General features: G+C 37.1%; 2 protein-coding genes and 1 non-coding gene across 3 annotated transcripts; all 3 read right to left on the reverse strand.

The window, feature by feature from the left end:
* Nucleotides 1-696: 696 nt before the first annotated feature.
* On the reverse strand, nt 697-7,551 carry LOC116306571 (uncharacterized). Its single transcript, XM_031716645.2, has 4 exons — nt 7,411-7,551; nt 5,184-5,505; nt 4,640-4,789; nt 697-3,870 (listed from the first exon to the last, which is right to left on the reverse strand). The coding sequence occupies exons 1-4, from the start codon at nt 7,435-7,437 to the stop codon at nt 3,314-3,316; spliced, it is 1,056 nt and encodes a 351-aa protein (XP_031572505.1). The 5' UTR covers nt 7,438-7,551; the 3' UTR covers nt 697-3,313.
* On the reverse strand, nt 1,605-1,677 carry Trnaa-ggc (transfer RNA alanine (anticodon GGC)). Its single transcript has one exon. It is a non-coding gene; the product is annotated as a tRNA-Ala (tRNA).
* A 1,719-nt stretch (nt 7,552-9,270) lies between the features above and the next one.
* On the reverse strand, nt 9,271-16,586 carry LOC116306591 (uncharacterized). The gene is made up of 4 exons (XM_031716678.2): nt 16,490-16,586; nt 15,438-15,759; nt 14,675-14,824; nt 9,271-12,700 (listed from the first exon to the last, which is right to left on the reverse strand). The coding sequence occupies exons 1-4, from the start codon at nt 16,514-16,516 to the stop codon at nt 12,144-12,146; spliced, it is 1,056 nt and encodes a 351-aa protein (XP_031572538.1). The 5' UTR covers nt 16,517-16,586; the 3' UTR covers nt 9,271-12,143.
* Nucleotides 16,587-22,672: the final 6,086 nt, after the last annotated feature.

Consider the following 22,672-nt stretch of genomic DNA (forward strand, 5'->3'; position numbering starts at 1 on the left):
CAGTTAATATCCAATGGTACAAGAGTAAGGTGTACCTGTGTTATCCCATGGTTCAAGAGTAGGGTGTCTGTGTTATCCCATGGTACAAGAGTAGGGTGTCTGTGTTATCCAATTGTACTAGAGTAGGGTGTATGTGTTATCCCATGGTACAACAGTATGGTGTCTGTGTTATCCCATGGTACAAGAGTAGGGTGTCAGTGTTATTCCATGGTACAAGAGTAGGGTGTCTGTGTTATTCCATGATACAAGAGTAGGGTGTCTGTGTTATCCCATGGTACAAGAGTAGGGTGTCTGTGTTATCCAATGGTACAAGAGTAGGGTGTCTGTGTTATCCCATGATACAAGAGTAGGGTGTCTGTGTTATCCCATGAAACAAGAGTAGGGTGTCTGTGTTATTCCATGGTACAAGATTAGGGTGTCTGTGTTATTCCATGATACAAGAGTAGGGTGTCAGTGTTATCCCATGATACAAGAGTAGGGTGTCTGTGTTATCCCATGATACAAGAGTAGGGTGTCTGTGTTATCCCATGATACAAGAGTAGGGTGTCTGTGTTATCCCATGGTACAAGAGTAGAGTGTCTGTGTTATTCCATGATACAAGAGTAGGGTGTCTGTGTTATCCCATGGTACAAGAGTAGGGTGTCTGTGTTATCGCATGGCCATGGAACATCGCTAGAGACAATATACTAAGTCATGTGTTTTAATGTGTGCTTTTATTTCAATTAAGTTTTATTTTTAAATTAAGAGAACCTTCGAAATGTTGGCATTGGAAAAAAGTATTTCTGCTATTTTCTCACCCCATTTTCCCGGTAAAGAACGTACTGAGTTTTGTATATTTGTGGCAGTCAAAGACAATAATATGTAGGTGCATATAGACACACAGGTGTGTTTTTTTCATTATGGTAGGTGACGAATTAAGAGCTGAGTTTTGTATATTTGTGATAGCCAAAGAGTATAATATGTAGATGCATATAGACACACAGTTACATAAATGTGTGTCATCATGGGTAGTGTTGAATCTAGTTTATAAATATTATAGTTTAAGAGAGCCATGTGATTATACAGCTATTTTAAAAAGGGATTGTGAAGATTTGGTTACATGATGTATGTTTTATGGCCAAGCTTGAAATTTGATGCGGATTTATTTTACATGTAAATATTCTCAACACAGCAAATATGCGGGAAAGAGTAGCAGAGTTTTTAAAGTTTGGGAGAATTCCAAATTATTGTGACCGTTCGCTGACTGGATTTACAATCGCCCATAGTGCATGCGCATTTGGGGCTTGGTATTCAACATGCAATATCCAACAATGATGCAACAAAACCTTCACCAAACTTTTTTGAAATAGCAATATATTTGATATATAGCAAGCAATTAAATAAAGTATGCGTAATGTTAGATAGATGAGGCAGTAAGCCGTGTGGGATGGGCTCGGAAATCAAATAAGAACATGCGTAATAGGTAAATTACGAGCCTTAGTTGAAACGACTGAAGAAGAGTGTCATACATTGTGAAAGGCTTGTATGGCACTGATAGATGTGTTTATCGTCACAGTGAATAAACGATCTAAGTGAACGCTTGAAAGACTTGAAAAAATGATTTCAAGCTTCAACGGGAATCGAACCCATGACCTCCGCGATGCCGGTGCGATGCTCTACCAACTGAGCTATGAAGCCAATCCTGTTGGCGAGCGGTCATTTATGTTGGGTTGGCACTCTTCTTTAGTCGTTTCATCTAAGACCCGTAATTTACCTATTACGCGTGAGCGTAATGTTATTTTTTGGTCTCTACTTGATTCGCCCATAACAAAACGATCAAGAGACTGGCTCCGAGATTGAAAAACTAATCTAGTTAAGCTTGGGAGCGAGCCTACGTAGGCAAAAATATACGATGCATTCCACCTAATACAATATGTAGAACGGCAATAGAATGCAATATCATTACATCAAATAAGTGCTATGTGGGCTCTCCCATGCAATTAAGGCGGTTCCAAGGAAAATTAGAGTGAAGACATTAAACCAGTGAAACAAAATTTAATAGTAAAGATGTAATAGTCAAATAGACACAAAAGAAAACAAGGGAATTAGCGACTACTAAAGTGTATCAGTCTAACATCTATTTCACTGGTTAAATGACTTCACTCTACGCCAATCAGTATGAAAGAACAACATACAACAAGGACCAAGTTTATGATGTTGTTGGACGGCGTCGAAAACAAACTCGGATGTAAACCAAATCTAATGTCAAGTTCATTCAAGAGCTGCCTTGAATGTACACAAATTTAATGAGAAGTTCATTCAAGAACTGCCACGTTCAAAGGTAATAAGTTTTTTTCCATTTTATTCTAGATCTAGAGATTCGAAAAGCAGGAATATGAACATGATATATAGCTTAACAAGTTTTAGAAATCAATCGCACACTACTCGCTGAAAGTCGTGAGTTTTCAAAATATTCTTTCTTTCTTTGTATTTTTTTTAAAGGTCTTAAGATTACATTTTGTCAATATTTTGTAAATGCCTTTTAGTTAAAAACATTCACATAGTATCTCAATTTTCGGTTAAATATTTTTGAAGACAATTCATTCTGATCTCTAGTTGAATCCACGCATTTTTGATTTATTTCGACCATAGTCCTAAACAGTACTGTATACAGTTTTCTAACTTATAATATTTGTGATTGGTGTCAATTATTGGCTGTCATTACATCGTCAAACAATCAATGAAATACATTGTAAGGCACTGTTATCACGTGATCTTGACAACGTTGACCCCCCCGAAACGGGATATGGTTGTGCCTAACTACATTACTTACAGTGTAGTGGAGGCGGTTCAATTAAATAGTAGGCGCTTGCTTCAATAGAGTTTTTAAGCCTAGTTTCGCTGGTAACCGATTATGAAGGATATATGTAATCAAGACAAGCAGGAGAAAGAAAATGCATCTCTAGTGAGAATCAACCATCTTTAGTTCTTATTTAAGTTCACATGCGCTGCCGAATTCAGCATCGAATGTTCAAAAGTAAGCACGAAGCGGCGGATTGAAAGAAGCAATTACAAGGGATGCGTGGGATATTCTATGTGCTACGAGAAGTAAAGCATTCTACGGCTTATATATGTTTTATATTCCGGTCACCAATAGCAAACTGTCCAAAATGTATGGGGAAAAGTTTGATATTGCAAAGCAAATTTCATATTTCATCCTTTCCGAATCAAATATTATACCAAAAACAAGAATAGTGATGTTCGACTGAGATTAATGATACTAATTTTCTTATCCCTAGCTGTGACAGCAGTGTTGATCGATCGAGTGTTATAATCAGCGCACAGATATTTGCCAAGTGTCATTCACATCGGGTGGCACTGCATTACTAGTGTCATCCGGAACTTCATTGTCGCAGGAATAATAATCTTCAAATTCGAAACCGTGTTTTCGACTTGTGTGACAAACCATATTAGCCATTCTATATGGACCCATACAGCACGATGTTCCCCACTCATCGTTCGAAGTATCACCCCATTCACTGCATTTTTTGCTAAGAATCGACGTGTCATCAGGCAGTCTATCGAACGAACCACAAGCAGCAGGGCGTACTGAAGCTACACCTGGTTCTGTAAAGAAGCTTATTACAGCTTGTCCAGCGTTGTTCTTCTTCGTCATTATGCTCACTACTCGACCCACGGATTTCTTGTGACAATAGAAATGAATCTGGTGGAATCCCATCTTGTCCTTGATATCCAACATGGCGGCTCCCGAAGCCTTAACTTTTACATCTGTTCTGTTGTATTCTTTGATGACCTCATAGGTGGATGACTTGAGAACAGGCAATGCAGTGTTGCTTGGCTGGACTAACTTCGAGACCACAGTCCATCCACCTGAAAAAATATTTTAAAAACAATGAATATGCATGTATAATAAACCTATATATGTTATATGCCGTACTTATTTCTCAGTTTTCAACGTTTAAGGTGACTTCATACATGACCATTTTAGCAAACAGTAATCACAATTTAACATAATTTAACATTGGTTCAACATAAGGGATGGTTCAGTTGTTAATACTATGAGGTGGAGCGGGGAGGGGCTGGTGGGAATTGGGGGGAGGGGCACGTAAAAAATATGACGTTGAAAAGGGGGCCACCTCAAATATAATTAGGCTAAGTTGAAAATTTATTCAAAAAACTTTACTCACAATTCACAATTCACATTCCCGTAAAACGTGAACAGTCCTTTATGTTGAACCGATGTTAAATCCTGTAAAACATGAAGGGTCCCTAAAGGATCCCCCCCTAATGGTCCGTCCCTTCCGAGTGGAATTAAGATGCTTTGTCCATTTCAAGCGAGGGAAAATTCTCTCTGATTTGTTGAGAAGGAATTTCATTTCACTCAGCTCGTGCTAACTTTGATTGACGGCAGCCGAAACTAGAAACGCGTGAAGCCCTCGAGGTCGGGTAATTTTGAAAATGGGTGTAAAATGATTCTCAAAAATTCTAAACCAGAATAGAATATGAAGACAATAAAGCTAACTTTTATGATAAAAAAAATATTTTTGCTCCTTTTAGTTGCAATTTACTCTGAACCACTACTATTTTACGATCATAGCCTGTTATCCCTTGTCTCTAAAACACCCAACTTTGAACTCACCCCCATCTGTTGTCATGTCACAGTAAGCTTGTATTGGGCTCCCTGTGTTGGCTGGGTCTAACCAGTACTCGCCTGTCCCAGCTGAAGCGCCGCTGTTCAATACATCTAGACAAGACTTGGCAGGTTTGTCTTTTGTTCCTTTCTTTAATACTAAAAATCAAAAAAATAGCACTTAGAATAAAAATTAAAATATAGGGGCTACCTGTAGATCTCCCGAATGACAGTGTCAACGTACCGGGCCAACTCACAGATCAACTCACAGATCGAATCCTGAAACAACCTCTGGGCTGATCTGCTAAGTCATGGCATGGCTAACTCACAGATCGAACCCTGAAACAACCTCTGGGCTGATCTGCTAAGTCATGGCATGGCTAACTCACAGATCGAACCCTGAAACAACCTCTAGGCTGATCTAAGTCAGGGCATGGCTAACTCACAGATCGAACCCTGAAACAACCTCTAGGCTGATCTAAGTCAGGGCATGGCTAACTGTACCCAGAGTTTAGAAGCGAACGCGCTATCACACTATCTTGTCATATCTTACTTATTCTTCCAGAAGGGTTGATGGAATAGATACTGTTATGTCTTTCTATAAAATATCGTGGTGTAGACTCCTTGGTCTGTGTGTTCAGATCACATGTACTGGTTGACATGAGAAAGTTTAGGCTCATACAAGTCATGTCTGCTTCACAGGCCAGCAGACATGTCGCGTAGCTTGCGGTGCTGAAGGACTTGTAAGCGGAATTTTTCAACGCGTAGCCGTTGGAGTTTTCTTCTGGATAATAATCGCTCGAGAAGAAGTGCTGCTGGGAACTGATTTGCACCTCCATGACTATGACAGTAACGAGGAGTACAAAAGCCACAATCTGTGAAGAAAATTAAATCCGCGGATCACAAAACTGTGCTATGAAATTAAAACCCAACCACGTCCTACTTCTATTGCTTGAATTTCGATGGAAAACCTAAATTTAATCTTGATTTAAAGTTTGGGGGGGAGGGGGGGGGGAGGGGGGAGGGGGGAGGGGGGGGGGGGAGGCATCGATATATACTGGAGAGAGCGGGGCTGAATTCAAAACGCGGGACAGGTTTTACATTAATTTTTCTTTCGGCTCCAAGTGACGATGGCGAGACAAAACTATGCGAATGCATTAACAGTGATCATACTTTTGCGAGTCTTGCTTTAATTCCATGATATTCAACATCTCCGTTTTTATTCCCAGAAACTTTGCTTCAAAACAATAAAAATAGGGCGTGGTTGGTTTTTAAAGCAGCAAAAAATGGTGCACTTTAAGGAAAGACAACATGTTCTTGGAGCGTGCACTGGGTTGCCTATTTATCCTTTTTATGCACACTTAAATCGTTTTTTAACATCCAAACCAGTGACGTGGAATGAGACTTGATAAGTAAAATGATTCATGCAAAACTATACAGATGCGGTGGCGGAGAAACAGCATTGTGTTACTGACGTGACTACTCTCCATCTTCAATAACGGACAAGTATTATGACCCTGTAAGACAAACCCTATATCTGACGAGATCAATATATTCATTTCAGGAACTGTGCCTGGCCAAATAAGCGACATAAATTCGTTTAGAAATGTGTTGAAATGGTTATTTGTTTTTCGCTTTCTGACGTTCTCGATCTCTCCATTATCGATTATATTCTTGAAAGAAAGTGTTTTTTTTAAGTATCCAAACCAGTGAAGTGAAATGAAACTCGGCTAATAAAAGGATTCAAAACTTAGCGAAAAGTATTTTACGGCCAAAGTTACCAGAGTTGATAAAAAAAGAAAGAAAGAAAGAAAGAAAAGAAAAGAAAACACACCTAACTGAGACAGAAAAGTGGAATTAATTTTGAAGTTTATGAGCTGGCCTTCAACAAGTCAAATGAAGCGCGTTTCGAATAACTTTAATGTTTATCTTACCACAAACATATTTTTTAGTTTTCCTCTGTGAAAAAAAAAAAAGAAAAAAAAGAAAAAAAAGCTTTTCTCTTGACTTAAATACTACAGAAATTGCCAGAGATTTTAAAACTTAAGGTTTTATCTGGTTAATTATTAAAGTCAGTGAGGAAAGTTCGATTCCTCAAGCATATGGATGTATGACATTAATAATGGATGCAGGTCAAAACGGAAGATCTTAAATGGCATTTATATCTATGACAATGAAAGCGTTTAACAAATTAAATTCTTAACCTTTTAGTTGGAACTTATAACACTGATTTAAGAAATCTTGTGGTACTTTTTTTCTTTTGAAAACAGATTTAGAATTAAAATTTATTTTTGGCAACGCAGAATGTTTTGAGAGATCGAGAAGGAATTTTCTCAAAGAAACTTGTAATATCCGTAAAACAAACAAAAATTAAGAGAAAAAAATAGAAAAAAGGAAAGAAAGAGAAAGCTCCAGAACTTAGTTAAAGTATGATCACATTATAATTAAGATTATAATTGAAGCATTTTACTGGCTTTAGTTAATAAAACTAGCTTTGTGTTGCGTAGTTAAGTATTACGGTGGAATAATGGGATATGCAACTATTAGACTTGGTACCGAACGCGTCTATTTTTCCAAATTTAATACTGAAAATACGCTAAAGAAAGGAAGGAAGGAAGGAACGATGGAAGGAAGGAAGGAACGATAGAAGGAAGGAAGGAAGGAAGGAAGGAAGGAAGGAAGGAAGGAAGGAAGGAACGATGGAAGGAAGGAAAAAAGAAAGAAAGAAAGAAAGAAAGAAAAACATGGAGAAGACAAAAACAGCATATGTACAAACTTACATCGTTTAGAGAAGGCTTCAATTCCATCGTTCGTTCTAACAGCGTGCTTTGAAAACTTGTCACAAATCGTAGAATCGCTGTCTTCGTTAAATCCGAAATAGCACAGAATGTTAGTTCTCAGACATGATAACCAGCACTTTCTTAAAGTATGACGATGACATTTACTGGCACATTATTAATGAAGGAAGCATTTCATTGGCTTACATTGTTAGTAAAGAAGATTAGCGTTGTGATGCCTTGTTGAGTACACTGTTGGATTAATACGATATGTCACAAATAAAATTACTGTAGAACAATAAGTCTACATTTTTTTTCCAATTGAATGAAAAATCGCGCTAATTAGCCTGCTTTCAAGACAGAAACTAAAAACGTCTGGTAAAGAGTATAGTTTATTCGGCCTAAGATAGCTACGTTTTTACTGTACTAGCGTCTTCTTACTTATGATTAAAATATATATATATATATTGTGTAAGAAACGTTTAAGCAACTAAATTAAAGTTTAAAAAATCAGTCAGAGGAGGTTTAGAATAAGCTATAAATATCATAATAACTTCAAGTAAAGCACCACCGAATTCTTTCCTCTACAGGGGTCATAAAGACGCAAAAACATGCATATGGAATGAGAAAATTCATCAATCAGGAAAGATTCAAAATCAGCTGTAGTAAATACTCTCTCAAACACACTCTCTTGGAGGGATAAAAATAAAAACGATAGATTTCAAAAACTTTGGAACTCTCAAGAAAAATATAAATATAAAATAGCTCTAAACATGGAATGACAATGTGAGCTGATAAAGGGAAAAAAAACATACCTAAGATAGAAAAGTGGATTCAGTTTTAAAGTTTATAAGCTCTTCGATAAGTCAAATGAAGCGCACTGCGAAAATAACTTGAATCTTACCACAAAAATTCTTTTTCTCTGTGACAAAAAAAAGCTTTTTTCCTGACTTAAATACAACAGAAATTGCCGGATATTTTAAAAATTTAGGAGCGGGATAAAACAATTTTAAATCGTCTGTGTTATCCCATGGTACAGGAGTAGGGTGTCTGTGCTATCCCATGGTACAAGAGTAGGGTATCTGTTTTATCCAATGGTACAGGAGTAGGGTGTCTGTGTTATCCCATGGTACAAGAGTAGGGTCTCTGTGTTATCCCATGGTACAAGAGTAGGGTGTCTGTGTTATCCCATGGTGAGAGTAGGGTGTTTGTGTTATCCCATGGTGAGAGTAGGGTGTCTGTGTTATCCCATGGTACAAGAGTAGGGTGTCTGTGTTATCCAATGGTACAAGAGTAGGGTGTCTGTGTTATCCCATGGTACAAGAGTAGGGTGTCAGTTAATATCCCATGGTACAAGAGTAGGGTGTCTGTGTTATCCCATGGTACAAGAGTAGGGTGTCTGTGTTATCGCATGGTATAAGAGTAGAGTGTCTGTGTTATCCCATGGTCCAAAGTAGGGTGTCTGTGTTATCCCATGGTACAAGAGTAGGGTGTCTGTGTTATCCCATGGTACAAGAGTAGGGTGTCTGTGTTATCCCATGGTACAAGAGTAGGGTGTCTGTGTTATCCCATGGTACAAGAGTAGGGTGTCAGTTAATATCCCATGGTACAAGTTTAGTGTGTCTGTGTTATCCCGTGGTACAAGAGTAGAGTGTCTGTGTTATCCCATGGTACAAGTTTAGTGTGTCTGTGTTATCCCATGGTACAAGAGTAGGGTATCTGTGTTATCCCATGCTACAAGAGTAGGGTGTCTGTGTTATCCCATGGTACAAGAGTAGGGTGTCTGTGTTATCCCATGGTACAAGAGTAGGGTGTCAGTTAATATCCCATGGAACATCGCTTGAAATAACGTACTAGGTTAAGTGGTTTAAATTGTGCGTTTATTTTAACTACGTTTTTTTTTTAAATCAAGTTTGACTTTCCACATATTGCTTAAGTAGACTTTGAATTAGAATTGTTCTTGTATCCTTCTTAATTAACTGTCTACAATCCTACCTTATTCGAAGTAGTTTTTAACAATAGAATTAATAATTTTCTTAGTTTCTTTAATTTCCTTATTGCCCTTTCTCCTTGTAATTTTAGCGACCCTGAAAAGTGGGGCCTCGAAATAGCTCATTGGTCATATATAGCCGAGAGCCTTCAAATGTTGGAATTGAAAAAACAACAGCATCTTAAAAATCCCCCCCCCCGGTTTAAAATCCCTAGCTCCAACAGCAGTGCTTTTTTTGGATTCAGAAAATACCCCTTTTCCCCAGTTGATTGCAGACTCATCAGTGTCTAAATATTCACATAAACCAACTGAGTAAAGTAAAGAATGCACAACTTCAAAAATGCAAACATTTTGAAATTCCACGGACCTTGACTGGAACACTGGAACACAGTGGAACACAAACTGGAACACTACGACATTCGTCTGCGTAAAATTGAGCCTAAGGTAGCCTGCGTGCAACACGACATTAGCTGACTTTTCTCCCGTATATTCGAATATTTTAAATGTGTTAGTACATGTGTTCCACTCAATTTCCGTGGCTTTGAATGTAGATAGAAAAAGTGTAAAAAAAACCCTTCACCATTTTTTCCCCCAAATAGCAATATATGATAAATTTTATATATAACTTGCAGTTAATAGATGGGCATAATGGTTTTTAGTTTCAAGAAACCATGTTCACAAACAAAACGAGCAAGTGATTGAATCCGAGTTTGAAAACCTGATCTACTAAGAGACCTTTTTTTGAATGAGTCGATGGTGTTCCTTGATCACCGTTCATTTACTCAGGGCTAGACTCATTTCAGCTTCAAAAATATTCACAAATTCCAACGGAAAAATAAAGAATACACAACCTCAACGATACAAAAGCTTCGAAATTCTGCGGAACATGACTGAAACTAGCACGAAATTGATACGAAATCGAAGCTAACCCTGAACTGGAGTACCAAGGCCCCGTCCACACTATGCCGGAGAAATTTGAGTCCGCAACAAAAAAAACGTTTTCCGTCCATACATGAAAACGGAGAAAATGTTTCGCGTCCACACTAGTCCGATCCGAGGCAGCAAAACGCTGTATTGCACATCTGAGCATGCGCATCGAAGCTGAATTTGAGCCCGCGGTGAATTTTAAGCCTTTCCGCCATGTTCCCATGACAATCATAACGTCATCGTATTCGAAAAGTTCCGGTTACGAAATGTTCTCCGTCCACACTAATACGGCTAGCCGGCGTTTTCAAATTGTTCCACTCTGTATAGACCATATTCGAAAAGTTCCATTTTCGGCGAAGAATTGTTCCGGATTCGCCCGTACTAGTGTGGACGGAAGGCCTAACCGGATAAATAAAATTGCAGATTCAAATTTGTCCGGCGTAGTGTGGACGGGGCCTAAGATTCCTCAAAAAAATTCATAATGTTTGACAGTGTAGGAAACAAACTCGGATGTAAATAAATTTAAGTCAAGTTCATTCAAGAACTGCCACGTTCAGAGAAAATAATTTGAAGTCTATTGCCACTTTATTCTAAAGATTCGAAAAGCATGAAACCGATAGTTTAACAAGTTTTAGGTAGAATTCATTCGAAATTTTTTTGAGAAAAAAACAACATGCACACGCGCTGATTGAAACTCGCGTGTTTTCAAAACACTATTTTTAGAGCTTGATTAATTAAGGGTCTTAAGATTGCACCAAGAGAAGATGAACTAAGAGAAGGAATCCCCGTGCCCCATCATGTGCACATTTTGATGCTATTTTTAGAATCATTGATGCTATTTTTAACTCGTTACCATGCCCGCGTGATAATCATGCTTCCTTTAATGCCTCGTTTTAGGACACGAAAAGCGACAAAAACACAGGCTTTTGTTTACTGCAAGACTAGAAGCCGCCTACCCTCAAAAAATCAACCAATCAAGTTCTTCGCTCAAAATATCTCCAAGCTAAAAATAGCATCAAACTGTGCAGATGATGGTTACAAGGCTACATAGGTAGGATTCCTTCTCTTAGTTCATATTCTCTTGATTGCACTTTGTAAATGTTTTATAAATGCATTTTCGTTAAAAACATTCAGTATAGTAGTTCAATTTTCGGCCAAATATTTTTTGGAGACAATTCATTTATATTTCTCGTTGAATCTACGTATATATCACCGGGTATTTTCTTATGTGGGATAGAAAAGTTATACAATGCTTTCCCGCTGCACGCCATGAAATATCCCACTAGTCAGTTGTATTTTTTGGTACACACTCGTTTACAATACTAGAAATTACAAGGGATGCGCGCGTGGGATATATCAATGGTATACCACGAAAACCATTGTATAACTTATATACCGGTCACCAATATAGTAAATATCCAAAATGTATGGGCACAGGTAGCCCAAGCTTGGTTTCTGTGGTGTCTTGTTATAAAGAAATGTATGGGGATTCATCAAAAATTTCAATAAAATCATCTAAACGTGAAATAAAGCCTCGAAATTTTACCCGATCATTGAGAAATAGCACTTCTTTCTCTCTGCCTGGTTATTTTTTAAATTTAGCCCGTTTTAAGGACCCATACATTTCCTTATAACAGGATACCACAGAAACCAAGCTTGGGCTACCTGTGGTATGGGGGTAAATTTGATATTGCAAAGCACATTTCATGTTTCATCTTTTCCGAATCAAAAACTATACCAAAAACAATAATAGTGATATTTGACTGAGATTTAAAATGATATATTAGTGACAGTAGTGTTGATCGATCGAGTGTTATAATCAGCGCACAGATATTCGCCACGTGTCATTCACATCGGGTGGCACTGCATTACTAGAGCCATCCGGAACTTTATTGTCGCACGAATAATAAACGACAAATTCGAAACCGTGTGATCGACTTGTGTGACAAGCCATAGCAGGTAGTCTCATGGAACCCATACAGCATGATGCTCCCCACTCATTGGCCGGAGTATCACCCCATTCACTGCATTTTCCGCTAAGGATTGACGTGTCGTCAGGCAGTATATCAAACGAACCACAAGCAGCAGGGCGTACTGAGGCTACATCTGGGTTGGTAAAGAAACTTACTACAGCTTGGCCAGCTGTGTTGTTTCTGGTCATGATGCTCACTACTCTACCGACAGATACCTTGCGACAATAGAAATGAATCTGGTTGAATCCCATCTTGTTCTTGATATCCAACATGGCGGTTCCCATAGGCATGACGTTCACGTCTGTTCTGTTGTATTCTTTAATGACCTCATAGGTTGATGGCTGGTGCAAAGGCAATTTAGTGTTGCTTGGCTGAACTAACTTCGTGACCACAGTCCATCCACCTGAAAAAATATATGTATAAACAGGGTTCGTGCTATATTCTCGTTACAAAATTCAAGGACTTTTTAAGTACCTTTCAAGCACAAAAATTCGATTTTCAAGGACAAAGGTTTTTAGATTAGAACGTGGTTTTAAACATTGATTCAATTCAAGTGCAGCTAATTCAGCCGGTGCCACTAGCTTAGATAAAAAACGAGCATGACATGCAAGCAACCAGTAAACAAGCAACCAGAAACTCTTCAATCAATTTTAATCGTTATTTATTTCAAAAGGTAAGTTAGAAATAAATTTAAGTTTGCATTAAATTCAAGGAGTATTCCAGGAGTTTTGGCGTTTCCCCCTATTTTCAAGGGCTTTTCAAGCGCCCTTAAAAAAGTGTTTTCAATAGACCTTATTCGTAGTGTGACAATGTTTTCCCAATTCAGCGTGACAAACCTAGCTGGGGGAATGAAGAGCTATCGTTTTGAAACTCGTCGGGATATCATCGTTATACCTTTCGTATCCTTTGGGATACTCATGAATTTTTCGAAGACTAAAAACAAAAGAAAATAAATCCCTTGGAGGTTCGTCACGCTGAATTGGGAAAACATTGTCACACCACGAATAAGGTCTATTCAAGGACTTTTCAAGGATTTCAAGGAGTAGCAAGAACCCTGTATAAATAAATTAGTATTTATCGGGTGCGGAATTAATCTGTTTATGCTTTATGTTTTCATTTCAACGTCTTTTTAAGAAATATTTTTTAACAACAGAATTTAACAATGGTTCAACACAAAGAAAGAAAAAAGAGGGTCATCATTGAGTCCCGAGTTCATTTTTTCAATATTATTATCTTGACAAGTTAATTCATTCCCGAAAAATGGCGGTTTCACATAGAACAATCATTCATAGCTTGAAAGACTAAAAATGCTATGAACTTAATGATTTTCTTAGAACAAATACTTTAATTTTAGGAGACACTATGACATATTAAATTCTCAAAAACATTTTATTCCAACCGGTGGGCTCAGTTGGTTGAGCATCGGACTTTCGTGCGTGATGTCAGGGTCTTAAAATAGAAGATAGTGCTGCCTTTGTAATTACATCTGCAAATGGTTAGACTTTCAAGCCCGCGCTTTCAAGTGGCTCGGATGACCACTTTAAATGGCGGTCCCGTCTCTCCACTCTCCATCATTACTAACCAATATCGGAGGGATGTAAAAGAACCACTGAGGACGTAAAGAAACCCTGGCAGTGGCCACCCTGGCAGTGGCCACCCTGGCAGTGACCACCCTCAGTGCCTACACTTCATACTAACCATCTCATTTTTTGTAAGTTGCATAAAAGGCAATCAGATATTCACACTCAATGTAAAGCGCCTTTGATAAAATCTACATAGAAAGGGCGCTATATAATAAATCACAAATACATCTATATCATTATGTTATCATTATCATGTTTCGAGAGTATCTACTTTCTTTCTCAAAAAGTAAAATAAACTAAAACAAATGTTTTAAACAAAATGTATATGAGACTTTAGATTCTGTAGCTTTTGAGACCAAGCGTTTTGTTCAAAGAACCGCTGTGCTACCATGACAAACTTTATTCACACAGCAACGAATCGAACTAGTCGTACGGTTTGTTCAAGGAAATATAACTTTTGAAAATTTTTCTTCCTAAATATAATCTAGAAATAGAGTGTTTTAACGCAGTCCCTAGTGATTTAACTGACAATAGAGATAACAGCCATAATGTTGCACCTAACCAAAGAAAGACGCGAATCATGCCAAGTTATTGTCCAAGGTACACCCGATATGGCGTCTGTGACATCATGTGAAAACGCTCTATATTCGAAAACAAAAACATTCTAAAGCTTTCAATTTTTTAACTTACAACTACTTCTATGCACGCAAGTAGCCAATTCTCACTAAGAAATTGCTATTTTATAATCATAGTTTGTTATACCTTATCTCTAAAACACCCAACTTTGAACTCACCCCCATTTGTTGTCATGTCACAGTAAGCTTGTATTGGGCTCCCTGTGCTGGCTGGGTCTAACCAGTACTCGCCTGTCCCAGCTGAAGCGCCGCTGTTCAATACATCTAGACAAGACTTGGCAGGCTTGCCTTTTGTTCCTTTCCTTAATACTAAAAATGAAGAAGGAGAAGGAGAAGGAGAAGGAGAAGGAGAAGGAGAAGGAGAAGGAGAAGGAGAATATGCCACCTGTCTGTGGAATTCAACTCGACAACAGTGTCAAGAGGCTTTTTTTTTAACGAACCCTAAAACAACATTTGGGCTCGTGATCTAAGTCAGGGCATGGCTAACTCATGATCACAGATCTAACCCTGAAACAACTTCTGGGCTGATCTTAGTCAGGGCATGGCTGACTCACAGATTGAGCCCTGAAACAACCCTCTGGGCTGATCTAAGTCAAGGCATGGCTAACTCACAGATTGAGCCCTGAAACAACCTCTGGGCTGATCTAAGTCAGGGCATGGCTAACTCCGGCACAGATCGAACCCTGAAACAACCTCTGGGCAGATCTATAAGTCAGGGCATGGCTAACTCACAGCTGAAATCCTTCAGGAAACAACCTCTGGGCTGATCATACTCAAGGCATGGCTAATTCACATATCACTGACCCTGAAACAACCTCAGGGCATGGCTATAAGCTGCAATAGCCTTGAAATGAAATTGTAACTGTACTCGGCAGAGGTGGGAAGTTAACGCGCTATCACTATCGTGTCATTAATATCTTACTTGTTCTTCCAGAAGGGTTGATAGAATAGATGCTGTTATGTCTCTGTATAAAATATCCTGGTGTAGATTCCTTGGTCTGTGTGTTCAGATCACATGTACTGGTTGACATGAGAAAGTTTAGGCTCATACAAGTCATGTCTGTTTCACAGGCCAGCAGACATGTAGCGAAGCTTGCGGTGCTGAAGGACTTGTAAACGGAATTTATCAGCGCGTAGCCGTCGGAGTTTTCTATTGGATAATAATCGCTCGAGAAGAAGTGCTGCTGGGAACTGATATGGAACTCCATTACCATAACAGTAATGAGAAGTATAAGAGCCACAATCTGTGGAAGAAATTAAATGGTCACAAAACTGGTATTAAACTGTTATAGGGACTTTAAGATTTGCAAAATCTGCGACGAAAGTGTAAATAACTTCACTTCGGTGTTTCGCTACTTTGAAGGCTGTGTTTCCTAAGGACGAGTTGACTTACTGATAATGTTTTCAGTGGAAACTCCAATGAACACAGAATACCAAAGAGAACTAAATTATTTACCGTCGAAGATTTTTCAAATCTTAAAAAAGTCCCAATTTATCTAATTTAAAACTGAGTCACCGCGATGTAAAATTTAACGAGCTCGAGAATTGAAAAAAACAAAAACAAAACAATCTGACAAGAAATCGTCTCACGAAACTGATATTCATCTATAATTTGAAACTACTGAATCACCGTGGAAAATTGAACGAGAATTACGAGAAACCAAATCTGTGAAGAAAGTAAATCATCCCAAAATTGGTAATCATCAAAAGTTTCTGTAATTATCTAATTTGAACTTGACAATTACGTTGTACAAAAGAAATGTAATCTTAAACCGATCCTATTTAATTTAGATCGAGAAAGAAAAGAGATAGAGAAAAGAAAAAAAGAAAAAAGAAAGAAGAGTGAAAAATGAAGGATGAAAAAAAGAATGAAACTTCGAGTTATTGTAACCACCACCCCCTCCTCCCCAAAAAAGGAGAAAAAGATTTTAAAATGGCATACAAACACAGCGAATAGTATATACACCAACTTACATTACTCAAGGAAAATTTCAATTCCATCGTTCGTTCTGAAATCGGGTTTTGTAAGTGCCAGATTATAGCAGAAACGCCTCAGCTTTGTTGATTCCAGAGTTGGTCAGAATGTTTGTTCTCAAACATAAGTTCCCGAACTTTGTTAAAGGATGATCACTTAATAATTAACATTCTGAATGACAATTTAATTGGCTTAGCAAACAATAGCGTAGGGTTGTCAAGTATTCCGGTGAAATAATAGGATATGGCACAATAAGACTTCGTAGGATACAGTCTATTTTTTCCCCCATGGATTAAAAATTCAGCTAATGAAGCTAGGTCTAGTTCATTTCTACGGTAACTAATAAGTTTTTACTGTACTATTTTCAGTTTATTTTTCATGGTATCCATAATAAATACAGCCAACTCCCGCATTGCGGACACCCTAAGGTAGATGAATATTACGGATAGGAGCAAAATCCCGGGCGAAAAATTTGAAAAAATAATCGTAATTTCAAAGCTCTCGCTGCTACGTATTCTCACCATTACGGTGGATTTCACTGACACCTTGTGCAGTCCCAAGAAGTAATTTTAATTGTACAACTATTAATTAGTCCTTTCCTTTCCTTTCCTTTCCTTTCCTTTCCTTTCCTTTCCTTTCCTATAATTTAGTCAGCTTCCGGATTCTATAGGGGTTTTACCAAATTTAATTAACCAGAGGTTGAACTTTTTTTTTTTTCTCCTGAAAACCTTATTGACGAAAGTATTTTACGCGTTTATAAAATATTCGTTTGTAATTGGTTCCGATCATACCCTTTACGACAGACTGTTTGCTAAATTTTTCTGGAACTTTCTTTTCGGATTTTAACTTTTCTTACAAACTTAATAAACTACGTACTATTTTTTTTAAAGAATTAGGCCCCCAGCGCGTTCCAAATTAATTGCAAATATGACGACGTCTGTATAACAAAAGTTTATCAGTCTCCGTTTCTTTCTCTCTCTTTTTTTTTTTTTTTTTTTTTGTTTTTGTTTCTTTCTCTGTTTCTTTTTGTTTGTTTCAGTTGTTCGTTTGTTTGTTTGTTTGTTTCTCTTTTTCTATCAGTCTCTTTATTTCTTTCTTTCTTTCGGCTAGACAGTCAAAGATTTAGATGAAACTAGATGCAATAGATGTAAAATTAAGCAAAGTTTCGCCATAAACTAGTTTATTTTCTTATTTTCATGTCGCGAATTCGTTGAAAAAAATTATTCCACTAGTCTTCATTCAGGTCTTAATAAAATAGATTATTTTTTGAAGCAAATCCTCAAGAATTGTGGCCGATTCATTCGACTTGTGTTCGATGTCGGATTAGCCAAGCTTCGTTCAAACATGACTGGCTGATTTAAATTTCTTCAAGACTTTATTGGAATTATCTATACATTTTTTATTTTTTTTTCGCTATATGTTATATTTCGTTTCCCAATGAATTTATTCTTGATTATTCTTAATCAGATTATTCTTTTTGATCGAAGAATTTTTTTTGTTTTTGTTTTGAGTAAATCCGACTGCGTTCGGCATGCACTTCAAGAATTATCTTTCTTGTCCTTATAAGTCTTTGTTCAGTTCGTTCTCATCAAATAAAAAATTAAATATTTTCATTTATTACAGTATTCTGTGAACTTAAAAGAGACGAAGGCTATTCGCCGAGTCTCTTTTAAGTTTACAGATTTTAAGAATACTACATACAGTCAATTCAAAAAATGTTGTCGTCGACCAACTCAAGCCTACGCGACTGGACCGAAAGGAACTCTGGGTAGTAATCATTGAAGTCGAGTTGACTCCATAATTTTATCTGACTAGTTATGCCTGGTTTACAGCACGAACCTTCGTAGGCGAGCGGGAAGTGTGTTGAAGGAGACGTTTTTTTAATGCTTTCATATTTTCGAAATTGTGAACTGAATCATAACTACTTTGTTTTTCTTTCCCTAAACCCAAAGACATGCATTTGATGGATTGTTTCTCGCCATTATTATCTTATTACTAGCGGGAACAATCAACCAGAACAAATATTTTTTAAATATTTGTTCTGAATTGATTGTTCCCACTTCAGTGATTTTTACCCATATCCCTTTCGGTCCAGTCGCGTAGGCTTGAGCCGGTCGACGACAACGTTTTTTGAATTGACTGTACGTAGGGCCTATATGTCACGAGCGTGTTCGCAGAGAAAAGACGAAATTCAGGATATACAATATACAAACATTTTATCATCAAAACTTTCGCTATTGATGGGTTGCAAGCGTTCCCAAGAGAGTTAAAAGACAAAAACATGGGGGCCATTGTGGTACCGTTAGCAATGATGCTAATGAGAATTAATCTTTTGTTAAATGGTACCAACATGGCCGAGATGACGTAACGTGCAAACGAAGAATTGTGATTTTACGTCCGCTAGACCGGTGAATATTGTCTCATTATCACTTCACAGCGCTCAGAACTCTATATTTCGATATTGATTTTACGTCATTATCACTTCACAGCGCTCAGAACTCTATATTTTGATATTGATTTTACGTCGTTATCACTTCACAGCGCTCAGAACTCTATCAAGTCTAAAAACAAATTTATTATCAATATCTATATATAGAGGATATTACACGCTGTCGCGAAGATATGAAGTTTATCTTCGAGTGGTGAAGTATTTTTCAACGCGAGAAGATAAACTTCATATCTTCAAGCCAACAAATCTAAAAAGAAAAACTAAGCAAGTTAATCAAAACAGGTTCCGGAAAACATCGCAAGTGATGTCCTCGATATCCTCACTAGTAAAGACAGGAAAATATGTTATTCAGGTCCCGGATGTACTTTGTACGAAAAATACGAGTGGTGTATTTCCCAGTAAAGCCCCATTTACACTGGCGATTTTTGCTGCGATTTTTGCTGCGATTTTTGTGGCAATTTTCGGGAATATGATATCTTTTGTCTCATCCTTCAAAAGAGACATTCGTCTAGGAAAATCTTGGTATCCTGAAATAAACTTTACAAGTAAATTCTTTACCATTATTTATTATGGACAAAATCGTAAAAAAAATGCAGCAAAAATTGCCGCAAAAACGCTAGTGTAAACGGGGCTTAAAACACTCATGTTTATATGATAAATAGAGGATATTTCGTTTTTTCGCTTCCTTTCTATCCCTCGCTTTAGAATAATAATAAACGAATTATGGGATGCAGCCTTAAAGTTGGCAGAAATGTAGGCAATTTTGCGTTCTATTCAAACATGAACATTTTAAAAATGAATTGCATGCAAAATTTAAGATTTGGGCGTAGCCACACATTATTTTTTTGGTACTCGTCACTTTTAAAAGAACCGACTATCTTTCGTGACTGTTTATCTTACCAAACTTCCTCTTGCAATTCAATATGTATTCATGAACACCCAATTAAGAGAGGATGTCAGCAAAAATCGAACATACGCCGGCAACAGTCGAAAAATCGAATTTGCTCATATTTTAGTATTAGGAAGACCTTGATGCGATATAAACCGTGGTATACTTCATTTGCCAAAATATCGCTTTATTTCCGAGAAAAACGAGGAAAACCAATTTGTGCATAATTGACCCTCTGAGAGAGCCAAAATATCATCCAACTTCGAGTGCCTCGCGTGCCTTTGCAAAAATGTGTATGGACTTGATTGTTGAAAAACTTTTTTTAACATTGTCTTGGCTTTAAATCTGGGAAATGTTATTATTTTCCAATAAATTTATGTTGGCGAAAAATTTTTTATTACCAAGTTACTTTGACACGTCATCAAATATAAAGAACTTTCAAAAAATATTTAAACCATGTGCTATATAAAATAAAAGGTCGATATTTAGAAATTGAGAAGTTAAAACAATGTTCTAATCGTGAGTAAAGTGATTGTTTTGGGTATTTTGATCTGCGACGAGTAATAAGGGTTTAAAGTTGGAGAAAATTGCTCTACTTTACGAATACGTTTAATGGTGACTGTTCTAAAAATCGTTTATCAGCCAGCGATATACGGATTTTACTTTCATATTTTATTTTTTTAAAGCGTAATGATTGATAATGACTGTATATTAATATCCTTTATGGTCCAATAAAGCCTACTTCTAAAGAAGCTAGAACGTATAAGGATATTTTCAGGAGAATTCGTCTTTGTCAATACGAACGTGACATGTAAAGGTGTGACGCGGTAGCATCAAAGGCCACACCCACTTCTTTTAGAATGCCGCGCGTTCACGAACTTTGGGTAACGCAACGCTGTTGTTGTTAGTAAAAGCACTTGACTCTGAAAAAATGCTCCTTTATTGTGGATAATTTTAATTTTATTAATCCATCTTTTCAAACTATGTAGTTTTATAGTATTTCAAGCTAGTAGTTTGCATTTTTTTAAATATTTTGCTCTTTAAGGAAATATTTTAAATTTATTTGATCGTACCAAACGGCCGCTTTTTCTTCGAAATTTCTCCAATTTTAAATCTCCATTACTCGTCGCAGAACAAAATACCCAAAACAATCACTTTACTCACGATTAGAACATTGTTTTAACTTCTCAAATTCTAAATATCGACCTTTTATTTTATATAGCACATGGTTTAAATATTTTTTGAAAGTTCTTTATATTTGATGACTTATCAAAGTAACTTGGTAATAAAAAATTTTTCGCCAACATAGATTTATTGGAAAATAATAAAATTTCACAGATTTAAAGCCAAGACAATGTTAAAAAAAGTTTTTCAATACTCAAGTCCATACATATTTTTGTCAAGGCACGCGAGGCACTCGAAGTTGGATGATATTTTGGCTCTCTCAGAGGGTCAATTATGCACAAATTGGTTTTCCTCGTTTTTCTCGGAAATAAAGCCATATTTCTAAAAACGAAGCATACCACGATTTGTTTTGGCTATATGTCTACCTTATACTTGAATATAAGCGAAATCGATTTTTTGACTGTTGCCAGAAAATTTCGATTTTGTTTGATTTTTGCTGACATCTACTCTTAAACCTCGTCAGAAGTGTTTGCATAAACTACTGCGTGACCACTGAGCTAGACAGAATATTTAGCTCACAGCGTCTATAGCAACTATACAGAAAATAACACAACTCACTAACACTCGTTTGTATCCAGTTGTTGGTGCAAGAAAAATCGGTAAAGCTGTTCCATACATCGGTTGCAAGCGAACACCTGTGGTAGAACCGTACGATGTCGCTTCTGGAAAAACATTATGGAGAATGGATGTTGTCGAGTTGGTATGATAATATCCCCGGTCCAAACCGCTTGCTCGAGGTATCGACTTCAAACGATGAAGAAACGGTATACCAACTAGTGCTCAACTGGGTGCAAAGGTTGCTGACTCCAGGACTAGATCCTTCGCGACTACAGGGAATAATAGAGTCACTGGTCAACTCTCACTGGCAGTCGGCTAAAAGAATGGGTTGTCTGGGAGTACAGTTCACCTACATCAATGGATTCTACCATCGCTTTATTTGGAGAGTGGCTTAACTCGACCCTGATCAGCTTTTCTCTGTTTGGACTTTAACTTACCCGCCGAAAATTCCCGCGAAATCAAAGACACTCGGCGAAATTTACTAAAGGTGATTTTATATTCCTGATTGCCGGACAGTACAGACTTGTATAATTATATTTCATGTGTTGTTCAGTTCATTTTTTTTAGATATTTTTACTTACATGCAACATTGTAACAATTAATAATTATTTAGTAAAACGTCAGAAACTGATATCTAAAATTTCGAAATATTCGTAGCTTACAGTAACGTTTGTTAAATTGAAAATGATTTTGATTTATAAATCTCAACGAGAACTGATGTAAAAATTCTTTGTATTTGATATTCATATCGCTTTTCATAAGCAGATCCGGTCAAATCATGAGACTTTCATTTTCTAGATAAAACTAAATACTTACGAATATCAGTTTCGTTTGATCTTCTAGAAGTTATTGCAAAATTCATCACACAGATTTGAAATTTGAAAAATCTCTCTGGGACTTTTTTGGGTTAATCTGGAAGCTTATGCCAGAGATTTCTTTCGCGTATCGGTTGCAACACTTCGTTTTTCAAACTTCAAATTGATTTACATTCACCAGGTAAGGTGGATAATTTAAGTTGGTCCTCCGTAGCACATCATCTCATACTAGCTGTCGCATGACAAAGAAAAAACTTGAAGTTTGAAAACCTTAGAATCGTAAGGA

The sequence above is a fragment of the Actinia tenebrosa genome, unplaced genomic scaffold (genome assembly GCF_029948245.1).
Source record: "Actinia tenebrosa isolate PJP-AT-01 unplaced genomic scaffold, QUT_ActTen_1.0 PGA_scaffold10__47_contigs__length_13832649, whole genome shotgun sequence".
Taxonomy (NCBI): Eukaryota; Metazoa; Cnidaria; class Anthozoa; order Actiniaria; family Actiniidae; genus Actinia; species Actinia tenebrosa.